Source organism: Aulostomus chinensis, chromosome 12, assembly GCF_037954235.1.
Source record: "Aulostomus chinensis isolate RoL2024-O1b breed Wild chromosome 12, RoL_Achi_v1.0, whole genome shotgun sequence".
NCBI classification, from domain to species: Eukaryota; Metazoa; Chordata; class Actinopteri; order Syngnathiformes; family Aulostomidae; genus Aulostomus; species Aulostomus chinensis.
The window spans coordinates 25,517,051-25,538,097 of NC_141331.1; the positions used below are offsets into that span (position 1 = coordinate 25,517,051).

Genomic DNA, 21,047 nt, shown 5'->3' on the forward strand with positions numbered 1-21,047 from the left:
CAGTCGCAGCAGCTTCTTCCATCGCACAGGACAGGACTGTCATCCAGAGGCATGTCCAACATTCCCCTGTCAGGGGATTTTATAATACTTGGCACCTCACAACATAATTGACAAGCCTGCTTTTGCTTCTATTTCACCCAGGCGGTTGCTCGTGTGTCCGAAAAACAATATGTGGGCTCAGCAGGGCTCCATATGGAGGGAGTGAACACACTTTTCAGAGTTGGTCAACAGTAAAGTGTGTGGAGGAATTTAAACTAAAACTGACACAGATTGTATCAGACGTGACCTCCTTGCACAGAGAGCTACAGGCTGCCTGAGGAATCGTGCGGGGAAGCACGCTGCCCTGAAAACAGCCTGTCTTCCCTGTGAAAGTGGTTTCTGCTGCCAGGAAGGCAGCTGAGGGCGTTTTAGAGTGTGACCTGCACCTGCTTCCAAGAAATATTGCACCTGAAACCCATCTGAGAGGCAGATTTCTTGACAGTGGGTGCTGCAGGTTGCTCAGTGTTGAGCACGGCGCTCTTGCTGGCTGGGTTCACTTCATCTTGTTCAACAGAGTAGAAATACAGCGTTTCATTCACAGGCCTCAGCCAGCAGCCAGATTTACACCAGCGTCCTTCCTGCTAGCGGCTGAAGTGGGTACAATTAAATCAAATCTGTCAGAAAACCAGTTTTATTGCATGCACGTGCTTCAAACACTCGTGTTGCTAAATGTGCTGTCTGTCTGTGTGCCGATAGGTTCCGTATCCACACTGGAACATCCAAGTATGACTAAATGTAGTGGGCTGCTACCTCAGAAAACTGTTTCCAGCCAGTTACCATGCTAGCAGTTGTTAGCAGCAGAAACTCAAAGCAGTAAGCTCAAGCTGTGGATTGAAAACAATTATTTTACATTTTAAGAAAAGACATATGAAGCTGGACTGGGAGGCTCCATCTTCAGACGGCTCTTGTCATCGTGATGGAACTGAAGAAAACATTCACCGAGAGATGCACAAGAGCTGTCATTGATCAGAGGCTCGCCGTTTGTACTCTTTGACTCTTGGGCTTGAATGGCAAATGAAGCACCATGTTTCTTAGATAGTATAAGAATGTCAACGTATGACCATCGAAGAGTGGAGCAAAAGTTGTCTTCAGTTTGATGAGGCTCGTGCCCTGCGACCAGCCACATTCCTGTAAAGTGGGTGAGCTCCACGAGTCATGTGTCATGCACATTTTAATTATTTTGTTGTGTGCTTTATATTCATTATTGGATGCATTTTTTTCCTTGGCTGTATTTTCTGGCTGGAACTAACAAACTAGTAACAGGTGTAGTGGGCAGGTGGAGACTGAAGGCAGCAGACAGGCACAGGACGGAGTCAGAGGGGCCTCCGGGAAAGGAGGAACAGCAGGGGACCACGGGGAGAGAGCCAAAGCAGTAAAGTGTCCTTCGTTGAACCCACAGATCTGAGGATGAGCTGCCACCAGAGCCAGAAGCGCAGCAGTCTGTTTGGCATAAATACTGTAGCCGGCATCGGTAGAGCACGTTGCAACCGCCCAGGAAATACTGGGAGAGCCAACTGTGGGGCCAGGCAAGGGATGATGGATGGTGTGTTTGCAGGATATGGATGGCTGTTTTCCTCCACAGTGAGTGGATTACTGGGAAGAGGGCCACAGTGACTACAAGAGGAGAGGAGCCAGGCACTGTCTACGTGGACTAGAGGACGGGCCGAGGTCGTGCAGCTGCGTGCGTTCATGTTGGCCTCCTGTTGGAGACATACTGATGGACTCATTGAGGGGTGTTTTAATCATTACTTCAGGGCGTTCAGTCCAAATGTTGTTTTTCTTTGTTGCTGTTTTATGATAATAAACCTTTTTCAAACTTTTGTTTCTATTTAGTCTCCGCTTACTTTCAGATCCCCTGTTGAGCCTTTTCATTCTGTGCATTCCATGGATCGTCTTCCGTTTATTCCTTTCTATCAAGGGTCGCGGGGGGGCTGGAGCCTACGGGCGAGAGGCGGGGTTCACCCTGGACAGGTCGCCAGTCCATCACAGGGCCAACATTCAGAGACGAACAACCATTCACACTCACATTCATACCTACGGTCAATTTAGAGAATCAATCAGCCTCGTCCCCAAATTGATGTCTTTGGACGGTGGGAGGAAGCTGGAGTACCTGAGAGAACCCAGCAGGAACAGGGAGAACATGGAGACTCACCCAGAAAGACCCTGTGCCCGAGCTGGGACTCGAACCCAGAACCTTCTTGCTGTGAGGCCACGGTGCTGACCACTGCACCACCGTGCAGCCTGCATTCCATGGATCTCTAATCAAATTTCTAGGAGGCCTTGGTGGCATCTTAAAAACATAAATGCAGCATTCTTCATATTTATTCTCATATTTTGTCACATGTCGTGGATGCTTAGTCCATGAATACACGTGTCAAACATGCTTCAGCAGGCCGACCACCTCCTCATCTTTGTCAGCTTTTCAGTAATAACCTCCAGAACTTCCCAGCTCTACTGAAGTGGTCTGATTGACACCATCCAGTGATGCCCTGGCCAGCTTGTGGATCCTCCTGTGGGAAGACGACTCTCCAATGACCAGGTGTATAGAGCACCCGTGTGTCTTCAACCCTGCTCGCCCATCTCTTCAGCATGTCGTCTCTTCCCATCTTCACATCATGTCCTCCCTCTGGAGGCGCCAGGATGCTCTGTCCTCTCTCATAGAAGTCACCCTCATTTCCGTCATCGCAGCTCTTTGTCGGTACGTGGCGTGGCGGTGGATTGCAAGTGTTTGTGAGTGACTAGCAAGGAGGATTCGTGAGCAAGAGGCAGACTTCTCACCAGCCTTTTAATTAGACTAATTAACATATGAAAAGGTGTCCCAGGCTAAGAATTTACATAATTTTTTTTCCATTCACACTGGCTATTCATTTATTTTTCAAACAAACAAAAGAGCTGAGACAAAACAAAGCAAAAACAAATTGTATTAAAAAAAGAACCTGATCGGAGCTGAAACTGCTGGACCTGCTCACAAATGAGAGCCTCGTTCTTTTAGTGGCAGGACGCAGATACGACCTGAGTCTCATCACCCTGATGATGGAGGCCGCCAGCTTGGGCAGCTCCCATCACAGCAGCCTTTCATGCGACGTTCTGAAGAAGTGTCTTGGACTCTGCCTGCCCCTGTGCTCCCGCCCCCTCCACCACGCCACTCGCAGGCGCTCCATCCTGTAGACTCCAGCTAACTCACAGAAGCTAAAGCTAAGCTAGGCCTCGGTCGGCCTGCACGTCGTCCCTCAACAGTTCAACTTTACATCTGACACCAGTGCAAGTTTTTTACAGATGAGGCAGAAGCATTGTGGTACACTTGCTTGATGTTTAACCAGGGGAAGAATAAGGAGCAGTGGTGGTCCAGACAGTGCTACGCTCTGTGGTCAGGCCGACATCAGCACAGCGACACACTTCCAGCAGCCCCCATCCCAACCCCCCGCTCTTACCAGTTACCTGCATGACACTGACTCCTGAGAGGATTTAAAGGCACTTCGGAGCTTGGATGGCGAGACTGGCGGCCAAATTAGGCTCCTTTGAATGAATCATTAAATCTTTGACTACTCGTGGTCACCCCTAAAAGTGAAGAGGAAAAATGATGAACAACTACGCTTCCCATGGGAAACTCTCATTATGTAACAAAGTTGTGTTTGGATTACATCACCAAAACTGCCTCCCTGTGGACCATCAGGTCAGTGGGACCACCTTACAGAACCGTATGAGTGGTTTAATGGGATACACAGGTGGAAAATAAGCAGCAGTCCCATAGCTGGTATTTCACTTAAATAAATACCAATGTAAATTCTGATGCTGCTGCCGTCTGTTTCTGTTTGAAATGTGTGTCAATGGCCTTTGGAAAATATCATAAATTCAGTTTTAGAGAAACAGTTGCAAAGCCACAGCTGATTCTTGTGTCAGTGTGTTTCACTCTCATAGTTTCCTTGCAGTAAACATCCCTATCAGGTTTCCATTCCTCGACTCAAATGTGTGAAGCAAACCTTTGTGGATCCGTCAGACCGCTGAGGGTGAAGAATTCCTCCACCAACACTATTTAACGAACAGTGCTAATAATCGTTAAGCCTCACTCGTGTGGTGCAGCCAGAAAAGCTGCAACTGCTCATAGTAAGAAGCGTGTGTACAAATGTGGGTGTAAAACAGTGGAACGAATTATATATTAGAGTTGTTTGCGGTTCAGTAACACTTATCAGAGAATCCGGATTTGGCAAATGTCCTTTCTGATTTTACCAAGCACCTTTCATGACCCAAAACTATTTCATTCCAGACTTTAGGGCTTGTGAGAAAATGTTATTTTGTGTAAAAGAAATTAGGATTTTGCAGGTTTGAGTGTGGGGTCTTTCTGGGTGAGTCTCCATGTTCTCCCTGTTCCTGCTGGGTTCTCTCTGGTACTCCAGCTTCCTCCACAGTCCAAAGACATCAAGAGGGACCAGGTTAATCCAGACTCTAAATTGACCGTAGGCGTGGCTGGGAGAGCCAATGGTTGTCTGTCTCTATGTGTTGGCCCTGCCATGGACTGGTGACCTGTCCAGGGTGAAGGCTGCTGGGATAGGCTCCACCCCCACCACCCTGAACAGGAGAAGAGGGGGAAGATGGAGGGATGGATGGATGGAAATTAGGATTTTCTTTAATCTTGATTCCTTGGCCGCTATACCTCTTGAGCCATGGTGCTATAATATTTTGGAATAAATTATGTTTTATTTTGCAATAATTGTTCTTCAATCTAAAACGTAATCGAGAGATGCACATGCACAAATTTGATAGTTATGTGACCTGAACTCCAGCTGACAGCCCTTAGACATGAGGAGTAGATTTGTTTGATCAGTGCCTGTTGTGTTGTTGCTGTGTCTCTCACTTTTATGAATGATTACCTGTCACTTCTCCAGCCGCCTCATGTAGCGCCTCAACAGGTCTGCTGGAAAACTTGAGCGTTCCATCAGTGTCTCTTGATTAACGCAGCCTATCAGACTCAAGAACAAAACCACACTTGGTCTGCAAAACAGTTTCGCAAGAGCAACATTTATTAAAATCATTGATACTTTATTCTTGTGAGGAGAGGACACCAGATGTACCCAGTGTACAAATGGTGCATTTTGTAGCAAATATACTTTCCTCAAAGACAGCAGCAGCAGAATTGGCATGTACAAAAATACACTTTTGATTTTCTTACACAAGACAGCATACCAAAGTAACAGGATCATATATTTATATATATATATATTTCTGTATCATAAATATGGACTTTACATGAACACGCCTCACTGTAATGGAATAACAATTATAACATTAATAAGACAGGGTAAAGTACTTGTTGAGACAATTCAAAATATTAACGCTTAAAGAGACGATTGCCTTCTTCCAGTGTGTATTCTGGTGGAAAAGGTTTGTTCTGTTACTATGCATTTATGGACTTTTCCAAACACTGATACACACATGAAATAAGGAAATATATGATAAAGTATCACCACACAAATCAGCATTAGAGTCAACAAATCCCACACACACACACGCATGCACACACACATTCTTCTCATTCTGTGTGGTGAGGAATTCTTAGTGAGAGCATTGAAGTGCTAGCAAGAAGAAAGGAGGTTTCTCTCCCTCAGTGGCGCACGTCTTCTCACATTCCCACTCGGTCACCGATCACTTCCTACTCACCAACTTGCACAACTTCACGCACACAATCACACATGGATGTTTTGGACCTCGCTCCATCCCTCCCGGGTCCCACAGATACAAACAGCAGTCACACTGTAAGCTGCAAACAATAAATATCTGCCCTACCGGCCTTTCACCGATTCATACACTCCCTGGGGAAAAATTGTCGACCATAAGAAGGCAGCTGGTTGAAAAAGTACAAATACTTTAAAAATAGTTTTGTTTTCCCAAGGTACTGGTACACACAGTGGGGTTGTGTGCAAAAACGTTTCTCTTCTGGCAAGCAGCAACCACCACATCGTGTTGTCATTAATTCTACTGAAAGCGGCAATGACAAACATTTTTTTGGGCCAAGATTTTTGTCCTCTACGATCTTTTTAACCCCTGGTGGTCTGCTCTTCCTCAAAATGACTTTGAAAGAAATGAGTGCCATGGTACACAAAAATAATTTGAAATGTAGGCCAAAATATTAGAAAAAAAACTGACAAAAATGTGTTTTCAGTGTCCTGTCCCGCCACACTTTTATGCTGGTTTTATAAATGGTAAAAAGAATGTTAACAGTATTTTAAAAACCGTCTTTGGACATTTAGGAAACTTCCAAAGAGTATCAAAATATGACGCTTTACAAAAAGGTGACTTAATTAAGGGTTGGTTAATGCTTAGTTAACCATTAGTTCACAGTTGACAAACATGTCAAGTAATCATTTGCTGACGGTGTTCATGTTAATTTTACAGGTTACAGCAAAGATGGATAGAAACACTGGGTTGTGATGGGATTCATGTTCACCACTTTACAAAAAAAAGTCACAAAGAACAATAATTAATGCTTAGTTATGCTTAGGTAATGCTTAATTATCACTGTTTTACATAACTAAGCATTAACTTATCATTATTAGTGTACTCTTATTGTAAAGTATTTAAAAAAAATACATCTTTGTCCTGATTCTTTCATGTCTGAAGAATTTTTCATGTGCTGAAAACGCAGCAACACATTCCAAAGGAAAAACAAGACCGCTGCCAGAGAAAAAAAATATTTGTGGAAGCCATTTTGGCACGCAAGTCGTGAGGATGACCTGCTTTGACAGCGGCTTTAATGGCTACGAAAGGACCAAGAACTCCAACTAAACAAACTGTTTCTGCTCTTTCATGACTTCACTGCTGAATAAACTTTTTTTTGAGGAATCCAGCAGCAGAACAGCAAGGCAACCCTCAAACGAATGAAAGCCCTTTAAAACATTGTTCGTTAATTACTTTGGAATTAGTTGTCCAACAACGTATTAAGAGCCAACGGATGCATTTCTTGTGTTGGCAGCATTTACAGCCTCAATTTTCTGTCTCACAAGGTTGCTGGGTTAAAGAATCATTCTGTAGCATCCACGCACTCTTTTTGTGGGAGTGTCTCTCTTACTTTTGCCGAATCGATGGAGTCATTGAGGAACAGGTGACACTGATGAGCTCGGCAGTGTTGAAAATGCTCAACACTTTCAACTGAAGAGGAGAGAAAAGTATGCCAATGCTTCTACTGTTTGCCAGATGTAACAATTTCTCGATGGAACAGAAATCGAAGTATAGATTTAATATTTCATGGCCTCAGGGAAGTGGAACGATGAAGCAGGAAGAGTACGAGTACCTTTTAACATCCTCGCATGTACCATTCTTACAAACTGCAACATCTCTGTATTAGCTGACTACTGAAAGAAATACATGAAGAAGGGTGAGCATCAGTACATCAATAATAAGACAGTTGCATACCAGCCAACATACAAAAACAGTCTCTCACAAACACAGTTTATCTGTACAAAGTTTACACATATGACTCTTCTGCAAAAAACAGCTGGTCAAAGTCGTCCACTCGTGGGTTGCTGCACTGCCGGCTCTGCCACTCCCTCTTCCCCTGAACAATAGCCAGAGCCACCTCCTGACTCCTGCGCAGGCAGGCCGATGCATCCTCCTGACTCTGAGAGGAAAAGTAGTCCCTTACAGCCTGAGTGGCCGAAGGAGACAGGCAGAAGCGTGGATCGGTAGAGGAGGGCGATTGGTTGGGTTCCACGTCTGACACTCTAAGGCCACCATCTTGGGGCTGACCTTTACAAGCTCGAGGTCTGTCCAGGGTGACGCTGATGGAGGGTTTCAGGGTTAGAATGGCAGATTCAATCTTGGCAGGTTCGGATGCTCGGCGTGGAAGGGTCCTGCTCTCTCTGTGTCCCTCTACAACTGGAGTAAGAGAGTGGGACTTCTGCCTTTTGAGGACCAGAGTGGTGGAGCTTTGTCCATAGAAAACACCCTGTGGGGGCTGCATGCACTCCAGCCTCTGCGTGACCTCAGCTCCTGAATGGGACTTAAGGTTCTTAAGGGGTCTGTAGGTGCAGGTCTGGTCATGGAGCAGCCTGAGCTCTCTGACCGTCAGAGGTTTCTCCGTGCCCCTGTAGAAAGGGGTGTGATTGCGCTGCAGCTGCTGCAGAGCCTGCTGGTAGGATGGAGGGCTGCTGGATCTCCGCTGGCAGTTGCGGTTTGTCACCGAGGCCTCCTGAGTGCCAACTGATGAGCCATTTCCCGTCGAGCAGTTTTTCCCATTTACCACTTTCAAGTTCTCTTCCGTGTTATTACACTGCCGTAGCGACAGGCGGCGGTCCTTTTTGAGCCAGCTGTTGGGGTGGACACCATGGGAGGGGGCTTGGCTGGTGCGGGGAGGCTGGCTGGACAACTGCAGCGCTTCCCTCTGAGGAGGGGAACCTCTTGGAGACAGCTGGGGAAGTCCAGGAAAGAGAGGGGAGAGCGGAGCTGGCTCACCCAGTGGAGTCACCCCGTTAGAAGTGTAATCAGTAGAGTACTGCGAGAAGGCGGAGTCTAAAGAACTGAGGGAGGAGCCTGTGGGAGAAGTTGCCGGGGACGACAGGCTGGAACAACTGGCATCCAGTCGCAACGGGGGCGGCGGCGCGTGCTTCATTTTCCTTCGCCCACCATTGTGGACCTTGGCTCCTCCCATCTCACATCCATCCCTCTCCTCCTTCAGCTGAAGCCCACTCAGCCCCTGATCCAGGAACACCTCGTCCTCCTCCTCTTCCTCGCCCTCCCCCTCCATGGCAGCATCATAGCTTGCTTTTCTTATTGATATACGGTGCTTCTCAGCATGAACAGTCACTGTGCCTGATGGCGGTGTGCTAGCCAGTCCCAAGGCAGGTTCTGAGCTTCTTCTCAGCCTCCTGGGACCCTGCGACGGGCAGTTGGTCTGGCGGGTGCGGGGTTGCCGAACTGCAGGGCTGAACCTCCGGGGTCTTGCCAGTGGAGGGAGCTGCAGCAGGAGGTCAGTCTCCGTCTCAGGATCGGGGTCCGGGTCACAGTCGCTGAGAGTGATGACGGAGTCACGGCTGCGGCTGTCCGGCTTGTCGCGTAGAGGCAGCTGCTCCTGGTAGGGAGACTCAGGGTCGTCATTCAGCTCGTTCTCCAGACTGTCGTAGGAGGAATCGTTCATCTGAAAAGACGAAACATCTAGAAAAACAGGGAAAAGATTGTTATTACGAGGCTAAACCATGTGAAACATTCACAACAAGACAATGACACAAAAATATCAAGAAAAAGACAATAATGCAGTCAAAAACATTCACACACTTTCCTCTCATGGCACAGTCGCCCTCAAATTATAAAGCTTTTACAGCCATTCTCCGTCATCCTGCAATTTAGCCTCCTTCCGCCTGTAAGCAGCCAGACTTAGCGTCCACGTTGAAGACTTTTACTGCAGAAAACCTAAACAAAAACACTATAACTACATCTCCCACATCCTGTTGGCGTCTTGAGAGAAACTTCACCAACAGAACTAAAAACAGCAAGAGTAACTAAGAATGCTGAGCTGAATGAATAACGTCAGGGTTCTCAGCAGGAGACGAGGAGAACAGAGGACAAAGCCTGGTCCTGCTGTGTTCCCCCGGCCTGCCAGTTACTCATAGCGAGAGGAAAGAAATCGGCAGCCTTTATGAATGAGAAGATTCAATGTCCCCTTAATCAGCATGTGTGACCCTGGAAATCACTGAAATGACTGCAGGTCAGACTGCTGACCCCAATCAACAGGCTTGAAAGGGTCTAGACTGGTCTAGACTGTTCAATCTCACACACACACACACACACACACACACACACACACACACACACACACACACACAGGCGTTTTTCTGGAACCGCCTTGTCACAATATTTTCAGATTTGACACACTGAAGCATTGTCAGTTAACATTTTCAGAACACAAGAGAAGGAGGTCTTGTTCAGCCATGCTTACACTTGCACACGCATGCACACATGCATGCACACGCACGCACACGTAGACACACACAAACCCTCAGTTTTGCTTGTCCTTCCGAGCCTTCAACATGCTCACAGTGAGGCAGTCGGGAGAATTTTTAGCTGCACACACACATAAATCTCATGACTTTGTCTTTGTCAATGACAGTTGGTCACTCATGGAGATTCCTGGCACTGGTTGTGGTGTGTGTGTGTGTGTGCGCGCGCGCGCGCATGTGTGTGTGTTTGTGTTTTCTTATACTGGCTACATATTGAGGACTAGAAAACGTATTTAATCAACAGAGTGGGACATTTTTGGAACGTGAGGACATTTTAGCCACTTTAGTCCTCACATCTTCAAAGGGCTGTTTGAAGGTCAAGACTTGGTTTTAGGGTCGAGGTTAGAACCAGGCATATTCTGGCATATAGGATTATGAAGGACCAACCCTTCAAACTCCTGCTCCTTTCAACAGAATATCATCGGGTTTTAAGATGAAACACGTATTCCTGAGTGTATTTCATTGCTTATTTTCTTTCTTGCCTCACAACTGAAAAAACAAATGAGTGGAGCCTGTTTGGATGAAACTATGATTCCTCCCTCGTGTTGTGCAGGTCTCACCTGATCCGTGGTCGCTGCTGCTGCTCTTCTGGCTGAAGCTGCGGAACAACGAGGTGACGTCCTCTCCCAGCACGCTGCTGCAGTTCTCTATGAGGAAGCGCACCAGCTCACACACCTGCAGGGGAGAAACACCAGCTGGTTAAAACACATGCACATGTACTCTTTGTTACTGTGCTGCAGCCGACCAGTCCACCACCACTGATATACAGTTGGACTGGTGTAGCACTGGTGCGGAGAGAAAAAAACTGTTGGCCAAACAGTTGAACGTACAGCATGTTTGGTACCCTCTACCCTGATTTCATGAAATCATGGCCACATGATGTAACTGCTTCAAAAATATACAAAATTTTTTAAAAAATTAAAAAATGAAGGAACATGTTATATCCCAAGTCCAAGCTGCCTTCAGCACCTCATACACACTCCTCTGAGGGGGGGTATCTATAGGTATTACACACACACACCCAGGTTGTGTGACAAGGTATCAGAGTGTACAAGGTATCAGTGGAACAGACCCACATGTCACATACTGCATTCACAGAGTGAAACCCACTAACAGCAGCAATTCATAACCAGACACTCCTAACATGCTGCAGCTCACATGCTAAGCATTATCTGTTTTTGTAACCTAAATAACTTCTTGATATCAGGTCTGAGCAGCTCTGTGTGTGTGTGTGTGTGTGTGTGTGTGTGTGTGCACGCGCGCGTGTGTTTGTGCGTGCACACACACGCATCATATTTTCAGTCTGAGAAAAGTTTGTGTTCATTTGTTTGCACTGATGTTGACCTTCCGACTCCTACACAAGTATTTGCATTCCAGACCAACCAGGACTGAATCGGCCTCCGTCTTCCAGTCCTGCATAACGTCTTAATGATAGCGCATGACATCGCGTGTTGGCTTTGGTTGTTCCTCGCTCGAATGCTTGTTAAAGGACCACCTCTTCTAACAGGACTGTTTTCTGTGTGAGTCAATAGTGTGACTACTTTAATTTAGTGTGAATAGAAACCATCAGCTCACCTCAGATTTCTCCTCAAACAAACAATATTACTCGGCTGGAACCTTCCAATGTTCAGCTAAACAGGCCTGGAACTTATCTAAACAGATACAAGTTTCCCGATGACGTCCTGCGATACAAAGAGTCGGCCAAATCTACTCGGGATCTTTGAAGTTGCATCTTCCACAACTAAAATCTGCCTGTCGTGAGTTGTTTTTCCTGCAGTCACTCCACCTCCGGGACACTACAGAAACACAGTGAGGGCAAACAGAACTTCAGGTCCTGCTGTCGTTTGTTGGGCCAGATGCTGTCTGTCAGAGTACAGCCTCCGTATAACTCAGGAGTCCAGAGTTACGGGTCTGCCTGGCCAAACCAGGTCCTGAGACCGGCCAGCTGGGAGCACTGGAGAGCGCTGTGGAGGGGCAGGTTTTTGCTGTGGTGTTTGTCCCACCCCTCCTGGGTTACAAGCAAGAAGTGCTGCATTTAACCCAAAGCTGAACATTTTTTTCAGCTCTCGGCAACCAGGAAATGAGGCAGACACCAACGCTTTTCCACGCTGCTGGTGTCCATGTGGAAACACAGAACCTCCATTTTGAACAACAGAAAAGACCCCGGCTGGGTGGACACAGGTGTGGGCCTTATATTTGAAACCTCGCTCTCGAAAAAAAAGACTTTCAGTGCCTGGGAATAAAAAATAATGGATTAGAATGGGAAACATTCTGCAGGTTGACTAAAATCCCTGAGGGAGGTCTATTTGTTCGTTTTTCTCCTTTCAGACAATGGAAATAAAGACCAACAGTTACATAACCCAGTGAGTTAATCTTTAAGTGACATTACCAGGAAACAAAGGCATGTAAACTTCTCTTCACAAAGCCCCTCCGGTGTGAGAGCTCTGGGTCACCCTTGACCGACGGCGCGTGCAAGCTTGCACAACGGGACACAACTGTCTGTCATTCCTCCGGCGTGCTGACACCCTGAAGTCTACACTGAGGAGCCGGAACAAAAGCATTCAAGTGTGTGTTCATTGGTAGCCTTGCAAAATTCCAAAAGAAAGAAACAGGGAAGTCGATTATTTATAATGATAGTATGGACTGTATATGAACTGTCATCACCATGTCACTCGCAGACATAAGGAAGAGTACACATGTTGTGTTCTCATGAGCAAATACGCAAACATTTGTACGTTTTTGACTTCGCCCATTTGGGAGTTGAACTTTATTGGATTCTTTCTTTATTCTTGGAATTCTTTAAGGGCGTATTCTCAAAAAAGGCACCTTGTCAAGCCTCTCCATTCTTCTCAGATATTTCCTCTCAGTCCTTTTAGGTCTAAATGCTTTCTTCCTCTCCGGCGCGGGGTCGACATGGTTGGTGCGAATGACCCCTTTATTCCTGTTCGTTCACATAAATCTCCATTCATTCCTACAGAAAGTTTCTAATCATTTTGCATTAAAAAACAACTTCCCATGTTTCCAGAGTGTTGAAGATTCAGTTGCTTAACTAAACAGCTTGATCTTTGCAAATTCTTATATTCTGCTCTCAATAGTTAAGAGTCCAGTTTCACACTAGCTTTCCTACTTAAGATGCTCTAGTTATGATAAGCATCTGTAAAATATTTGCCGAGTGTCAGCTTTGTGTTGATTTACACCTTTCTTTCTCTTCTTTCATTTACTCCCTTTTTCATCTCTCCTTCACTCTCTCATCCGATCAGCCCTCCTGCCCTCCTCCAATCACTCAGCCAGCATTCCTCGCTGTCACTCACAGAGGCTGCGACAGCGCGGTGAGCACTGCTACGAGCCTCAGGCACTTCGACAAATCCATCCATAAGAGGCTAAATCATCTTCTTTTACCCAGCAGGAGGTTTGTCAGAAACTCCATCTCAACCATTCAGAAAAAAATAGCAGCAAACATAAATATTTGGGATGTTTGAGAGATGTGCAAGTGGAGCTTGAACTTCTCACTTTGCACCGCAGGAGTCATGGCGGTTCTGTATGCTATCTGACTGCACGCGTATGTGGGGGCGTGTTTACAGATGTGTCACAGCTGTGTTTGTCGTCTTTTGAGTTGACCTGAACAGAAGTTAATTCCCCATTCAACTCTTCCATTGGCATTTCAGAAAATCCCGACATAAATAATCTGAATATAACAATGAATATTCCATTCAGCGCAAAGAGAACTGGACAAGAGAGGAAGAGTGAGAACACAATTATCCAACGGAGTTCAGGAAATACTCCACAAGTCCTAAAAAATGGTACAGTATTTCCAACCTGGCGTTCAAAAAATAACATTTCATAACCTGCTGACCTTTCTGAATAATTGACGTTTCACTGAAGGGAAACGATACCCTGATGAGCCACAGGAATGTTGGGCACTGTGGTCATTCTCCAAGAAATCTCATCCCATTCCCCATCCCATTTTTCTAAAAGCACGGTTGACATCCTGCAAACCTGCGGCCTCTGCAGGAGCGGATATCATCATCTCACAGCCGGCTTGCCCGAGGTGTGCTGATCAACTCCCCTCAGGAGAACCGGACTGGGGTTTTCACCCCCGCAGCCTCACCGATGAGCTCATCAAGCCACGTGCGTAATATTCCGAGCTATTTGAGATGATAGAATCCCTAAAAATCTGGTCATCATTTGGGAAATTCATGATAGTTGCCCAGGGAAAAATAATAATCCTGCAGAGGCGCTCCTCCATTCACTCCTCCCTTTTTTCTGTCGCCCTCACTCTTCCAACCTCCTCTTCTCTTCCTCCTCATCCACCATTTTTCATCTCTTTCCCTTTCCTATCTTTTGTTTTTTTTCCTCCTAGCTCACTCCACTCATGATCCGTCCTCTTCATGTCATGCTTTCTCTCCCGCTCCACAGGATTTATTCCATTCCTTCCTTTCACTTTATCACTCCATACCTATAAATTAAACTGTATATTTGTTTCAACGGCAGGCCTGCTGAGCCTTCCAGTGGGATATGAGGTGCAACCCCAGCTCGAAGACATCGCGACGGCCAGAGGTGAAAGTCAGCCTCGTGTTCTGCGTTCTGCCGCTGACTTGTTGCTTCAGCCAAAGAGGCTGAGGGGAAATGACACGTTATTTTACTGTAAAAACCTATGAGATTTGTGGTTTTAAGACCCAGAGAAAACCTTTTGAGAAAACCTTCACCCCAGAAGCCGCCCCTGAGCTCCACCCTCGCATCCCAGACTGAAGAGAAAAGGTTGCGTTCCCCTTCAGATGGTCATAAAAAAACTTAACAAAAAAAGGATTCATTTTGATCCACATTCCCAGAACTGAGTTTAGCAGAAAAACAACACACACACACACACACACACACACACACACACACACACACACACACACACACACACACACACACAGTCTCATACTATATTTACCACTGAGTCTCCAAAATAGCAGCAAAAACATTTAAATTACATGCTGCATGAAGGAGGCAGGGACACAGCGACGGCAAACTTGGCCAAAATGGAGGATTCACGTGTTTTCAGTCGAGGCTGGAAACCAGCCATGACCCTGCCAGGGGCCCACTCCAGTTTAGGTTGGCCCCTGGCTTTGACCACAAGCAGGGAAATGTTGAAATCTCTTCGTTATTAACTTTTTTTTACATTTTTTCTCCCTCCAGATAAAGGCTGCCAGCGCTCCTCTGACCTCACACACAAAGCGCAGGGGAAATCTTATCAGGGAGTATTTCTGAAAGAAATATTGCAGTATTTGTGGTTGTTGAGGTTATTTCTGCTGACAAGTTCTTCATGTGTAAGTGGCTGAAGAGAGAATGAAGTCAAAGTTATTTATCCCTAAATTCTCTTCATAGTTTCTTGTCGAAGCTCACACACCTCAAGGATACACTCAGGCTTGAAAAGCTAAACGGGCTAGCCACCAACAAAGAGTTTGTATAACTCAGAAACAGGAATTTTCCAAATTGACCACAAATCTAAAAGATTGATGTGTGTTCCTGATGGGCTCCGACGGTGGTGGGGAGCTTCCTCCCTGGGCCTGGCGAGGGCTCCTGCTTGACTAGCAAAGATGTTTTTCCTAACTTTGGATAAAAATGCCTGCAACAAATCTAAAATGTCAAAATGTAAACCATAGTGATGCTACAAGCCACATCAAGGCCCTTTGGTCAAACTTCACCCCCCCAAAAATGTATTTTTTTTGTCTTTCAAGTCCTCTCCAATAGTTAGGAAGTTATTCTACTGCTCACTTCTCTTTGACTCCAGAATGCAGAAAGAATTAGCCATGTATACTGAGCTTGAAGCTAATGGCGCTAATGGTTGATTTTAGCTCACATCCAAGTGTTAGTGGCTAACTTAGCGTGGAACTGGGTGAAGGAGACGTGGATACCAGACGATGCACCATCAGTCACCGTTAGCTTTGAGCTAAATGTACATGGCTGGCTGCATAAAATGGTCTTCATGAGCTCAGGACAACGGTTTATGTTTAGAGTTCCTCAGAGCAGCTGAATCTGTACAGACATTCTGTTCTATAGTCAGGACTGCTTAGGCTGGCCCTTAGATCTGCGGCTATAGGCTCAGACTGCCGGGGATCTCCCATGATGCACTGGGCTTCTCTCTCCTCCTCCCGTCCTCATACGTGTTACTAACTCCTCTTCTTCTCTTCACATCCCAGATCCTGGTACTGCTGGAGGAGGCTCCAGACCTGAAGAGGCTCCAGCTGTCACCCGTAGCTCCACCTGCTCACGTCCCCGTCTGTCCATCAGTCTCTCCTCCTTTCTCTCTCTCTTTATCTCTGTCCCTCTCTTTCCTTCTGTCTCTCTGTCTTCCTCCATTCTCTCTCTTTGTCTCTGTCCATCAGTCTCTCCTCCTTTCTCTCCCTCTTTATCTCTGTCCCTCTCTTTCCTTCTGTCTCTCTGTCTTCCTCCATTCTCTGTCTTTGTCTCTGTCCATCAGTCTCTCCTCCTTTTTCTCTCTCTTTATCTCTGTCCCTCTCTCTCCTTCTGTCTCTCTGTCTTCCTCCATTCTCTGTCTTTGTCTCTGTCCATCAGTCTCTCCTCCTTTCTCTCCCTCTGTATCTCTGTCCCTCTCTTTCCTTCTGTCTCTCTGTCTTCCTCCATTCTCTGTCTTTGTCTCTGTCCTGCTCTCCTGCTCTCTCTCCGTCCCCACTGATCCTGGATCTGCTCCACCTTCCTGCTGGTAAAGGAAGGTTCTGGTGGCTGCTGTTGCAGGATGTGCTGCTGATGGAGAATTGTTGGGTGGAGGTTCATTGAAGGAGGGAGGTGCTGGACCTGCTCTACTTGGAAAGTGTCATGAGAGAACTTTGGTTGGGGTTTGGCGCCGTACAAATAAACGTGACTTGACTTGACTTTTATCCCAATATCTGTTAAGATCCTGAATGCACGTATGTAGTTTCGTGTGTACTGTTTGGCAACATTGGGTACTGTAATGGTATGGGTAATTGATACTTGCTGTTCGCTGTGTACTGCAATGGGTGCAGATGACAATGTGTATTTACTCCGCGATTGTGCGTTGTGTCGCCGAGGTGGTAGGAGTGTGGGTGTAATCTGTTATTATGTGTGAAGTGCGTCTCCTGGTGTGAATGTACGATGCTGCTGTCTTTTTCCTATTTGTAAACTGCGGGACCAGCTGAGAGTCCACGACACACTTCCCTACGGGGACCAGAGAGCTTACGAAGTGAACCAGCGATCCTGGGGTTGCTAGACAGCCACTCGACCTCTGAGGCCATGCCCTCAGTCTGTAGATGGTTAAGAAGGGTCCTCTTCTGTGTCTGTTACAGTGCTGAGGCTCACACAATATTATCAAAAAGAGCTGGGATGATTGTCCAGAGACACCAGTCTTTTAGAGCTCCACCCCTCCACACACACACACACACACACACACACACACACACACACACACACACACACACACGCACACACACACACACACACACACACTGCAAAGCTCAAATATGAATTTATGAACTTCCTGTCACGTTTTGCTCTGAGCTCAGTCAGGTGCAACATCTCATGAGTGATTGTCAGTGATGAGAGGGGAATGTGACTGAGTGTAGAACATGTGTGTGTTTGTTTGTGTGTGTGTGTAAGTGGGTCAACTCCTGCTCAGGCGCCATTATTCACATCCACAGGGAAACCTTCATTTTGCCGACAAATAGCTTTCAGGCAGAGATCACGGTCATGTTTGCTTGTGAACAGTTGTGTGTGTGTGTGTGTGTGTGTGTGTGTGTCTGTGTCTGTGTCTGTGAGAGAGAGAGAGTGTGTGTTTTTGCATGCATCTAAAAGCTCCAGTTTCTTATCTGATCACATGTACTTCATACATTGCTGCAAAATGCGTGCACACACACACACACACACACACGTCAGAACACTGCTTCTATTATTACATTGAAATGTGAAATTCCTCTGCTTGCAAACTGTCTCAGCAGAGCTCTCCAGTATAAACACACGTGCATGCGCATGTACACACACACGCAAACTCAAAATACACAGACACACACACACACACACAAACACACATGCACACACCTGTGGCTTCTCCTCAGGTGTAGTCAGTGTGTTAACTGATCAAATAAGGTCATCTGCATAATCTTTTCTAAATAACAACCGTGTCTGTGAGAATTTCTATTCACCTTCTTGGTGCCCTCCCCCTCCATCTCGGGGGTGCCTGGCGCTGGGGCCCAAAGCATGCTGGGAGCAATGCAGACAGACAGGTTGAATGCGTTCATCTGGTTGTCCTGGGCGTTGCCTTGGATACAGTGCAGCACGGCAATGACGTGCCGCAGCAGAAGCAGGTTCTCGCTGGGCAGGAGGTGGAGCAGCCTGAGGGGGACAGAGGGACGGTGAGACATACGACACAATGACCACAGACATCCTGACACCCACTTTAAGACACACACACTCTCCTGGTTCTCACAGCGTGTGTTGGCATCTCTGTTTTTTACTGAGCTCAAGCTCAGGAGGAATTTCTCAACTCATATTTTCTTCTTTCTTCCATGCTACTTATGCTAAGAGGGAGGAATTCAGCTCGTTGGCTCCGGGCCAGGACTGATGGTCCGTCCATCTTCATGGACATAAAGTGTCTTTAAGTTAAATTCACAACAACCCGTCAGAGAAAATAAGCCCAGAGCTCTCATACACATCATTTTTTTCTTGCCATTGAACATCTGTATTTATTTGGTCTTTCATTGCTTTTGATACCCAAACAGTGTTGATGAGCCTCAAGTTCACAAATGTGTTCTTCAAGACTTTATACTGTTTTTAGCCCCCAGTTGAGTCCTGAGACAGGAAGTATTTGCCCTTGATGGCTCCCGTCTGCCTCAGCGCTCTACAGCAGTCAACCGTCGAGCTCTGCTTCTGGCTGACAGATTAACTTGAGTGCTAAAATAAAGTCTCATCATCAGTGAGAAGCAACTGGTGCTGAGGAGCATTTCATGAACGGTGTGAACGAGGCCTATTTTTACCACCAACAGGAGCCTTTTTTGTTTATCAGTTCAGTTACCAAAAAAAAAAGACAGCTGATTTTCACAAACTTGATCTGGAGGCAGAGCATCAGCCAATCAGAGTCCGTTCAGTTTTTGGGGTTGAGCAGAAAAAAAACAAACAAACATTGGTGAAGGGCGGAGTTACTGTTTGCGCAGCAGGATTTTAAAACACAACCTGACTCCAAATTTCAGGCCAAGTTTCCTACCTGAGGACATCTTGAGTCATGTCGTCCCCTCCCTCCCCCTCCATCACACCCATCCACTGCTCATACAGATCCACACACAGCAGGCTGCCCGGGATGCTTCGCAAGAAGTCCTGCGTTCAAAACAGACCAAAGAAAGATCTCCATTAATCATATTAAAGAGCGAGACACGGCCACCATTTTAGAGTTCAGTGCTTCATCACCAGAATGTGCTTCATTAGTACTCTGAAGGATGCTGAGCTGATGAAATATCACAAAGAAGGTGGAATGACGAGAGCACACGAACTTGATGGGTGCTTGGAAATGTTTTCACCTCATCTCATAAGTGACAGAAGAATGAGTTTGACTCACGATGGTCATCACAGCGGCGTGACTTAGATGTCACAGTGAGACTTGAAGAAGAGGAAAACACCCCCACACCGTCTTGCTCACTGCTTGTTCATATCTTTTATGCATATTTGCATGACCTCTAAACATAATCATGTGGCCCAGCATGAAAGCAACACACTGGCTTGAAGACATAATGACAGAAAGAATTTCTTATGAAAAGATTTCTTTTTTTTTTCAGATTTTTTTCGATGACACAAAGAAGACGAGAGCTGAAGCTGGAGGGAACTTGGATCCCCTCGGCTGCTTCCTCAAGGCTCGATGCTGCGGTGCCTCTTTGGCCTGGATGCTGGACAAGGAACCGAGTGTGTGTGTGTGTGTGTGTGTGTGTGTGTGTGTGTGTGTGTGTGTGTGTGTGTGTGTGTGTGTGTGTGTGTGTGTGTGTGTGTGTGTGTGTGTGTGTGTGAGATACTGGCAGAGACAGATTATCCTGTCTGGACTTTTGTGACTTTGGACACACATCAGTCGTCCACGCTGTCTCGGGTCTGGTCTCAGGCAGGTTTTGACAGGCATATCTGAGCATGCTGGAGTGTGTGTGTTACCTTCAGGACAGCAGCGATAACGAACACAGACTGGTGTGCAATCTCTGGATCCTCTGTCCCAGCATCCAGTCTGTCCCGCAGCTCCCGGCAGGCTTTGGCCCCCGCTGACCGTCTGAAGACTCCCCTGGTGTAGGGCCCCTCCAGGTACAGGAACACCAACATGTCCTGGAGGTAACAGCCAGATGGAGAGTTATGGACTCAAAATGTCTGTATCTACAATCTATAGACTGACTTCAATTGCAAAGCTTCAGGATTCCTCCTGTACCTGCTTCTCTGCATCGGCTCCCTGTCAAATTCAGAATAGAACTCAAAATTCTTCTTCTAACATACAAATGATTGTAGCTTCCACCTCTCAGTGCTTCCAATGGTGCACATCGTCAGTAAAACCAGCACATAAAAATGCCCTCATCCAAAATATGCAAGCAAAAAGATGCTGCTCAATATGCCTGACACAGAAATGTTGACGTATGGAGTCAAGAATCTTAGATGTCATTTTGTTTGTATTTCACACAGTTTCTTCCATTTATGTGAACCATTCAGGACTGTAGCCCTGCTCTTCCATCCCCCTGCAGGTCCTTGATCATAACCATACTGCTAGTCTCTGACTTTGTATGTGACCCCTCCAGACAAGGTCCCGACCCTTCCTGAAGGCCGCCTTGAAGTCCTCTCAGCTCACCATGACAGGCTTGGGCAGGCTGCTGTCTGGAGAGCAGACCGAGCTCAGGGGTCGTCCGAACAGCCGTCCCTGAGTGGGGGAGAGCGAGGTGGGGGACAGGGGCAGCCCGTCCAGCTGGCTGTTAGAGCCCCTCCAGAAAGGCCAGTTGATCAGGGACCTTTTTCTCTTAAACGACTTCTGCTGACCAGGCTCTGTGAGGA

General features: G+C 46.5%; 1 protein-coding gene across 1 annotated transcript in view; it reads right to left on the reverse strand.

Moving 5' to 3' along the window:
- Positions 1-5,049: 5,049 nt before the first annotated feature.
- LOC147252563 (rho GTPase-activating protein 20-like) overlaps positions 5,050-21,047 on the reverse strand; it is a 36,405-nt gene continuing 20,407 nt past the window's right edge. The window contains exons 10-15 of the mRNA XM_086220907.1: positions 20,848-21,038; positions 20,172-20,336; positions 19,246-19,355; positions 18,188-18,377; positions 10,586-10,700; positions 5,050-9,183 (exon numbers count right to left, since the gene is read on the reverse strand). Coding sequence (XP_086077033.1) covers positions 7,499-9,183; positions 10,586-10,700; positions 18,188-18,377; positions 19,246-19,355; positions 20,172-20,336; positions 20,848-21,038 — 2,456 coding nt within the window. The 3' untranslated portion in view covers positions 5,050-7,498. The remainder of the gene's footprint in view (positions 9,184-10,585; positions 10,701-18,187; positions 18,378-19,245; positions 19,356-20,171; positions 20,337-20,847; positions 21,039-21,047) is intronic.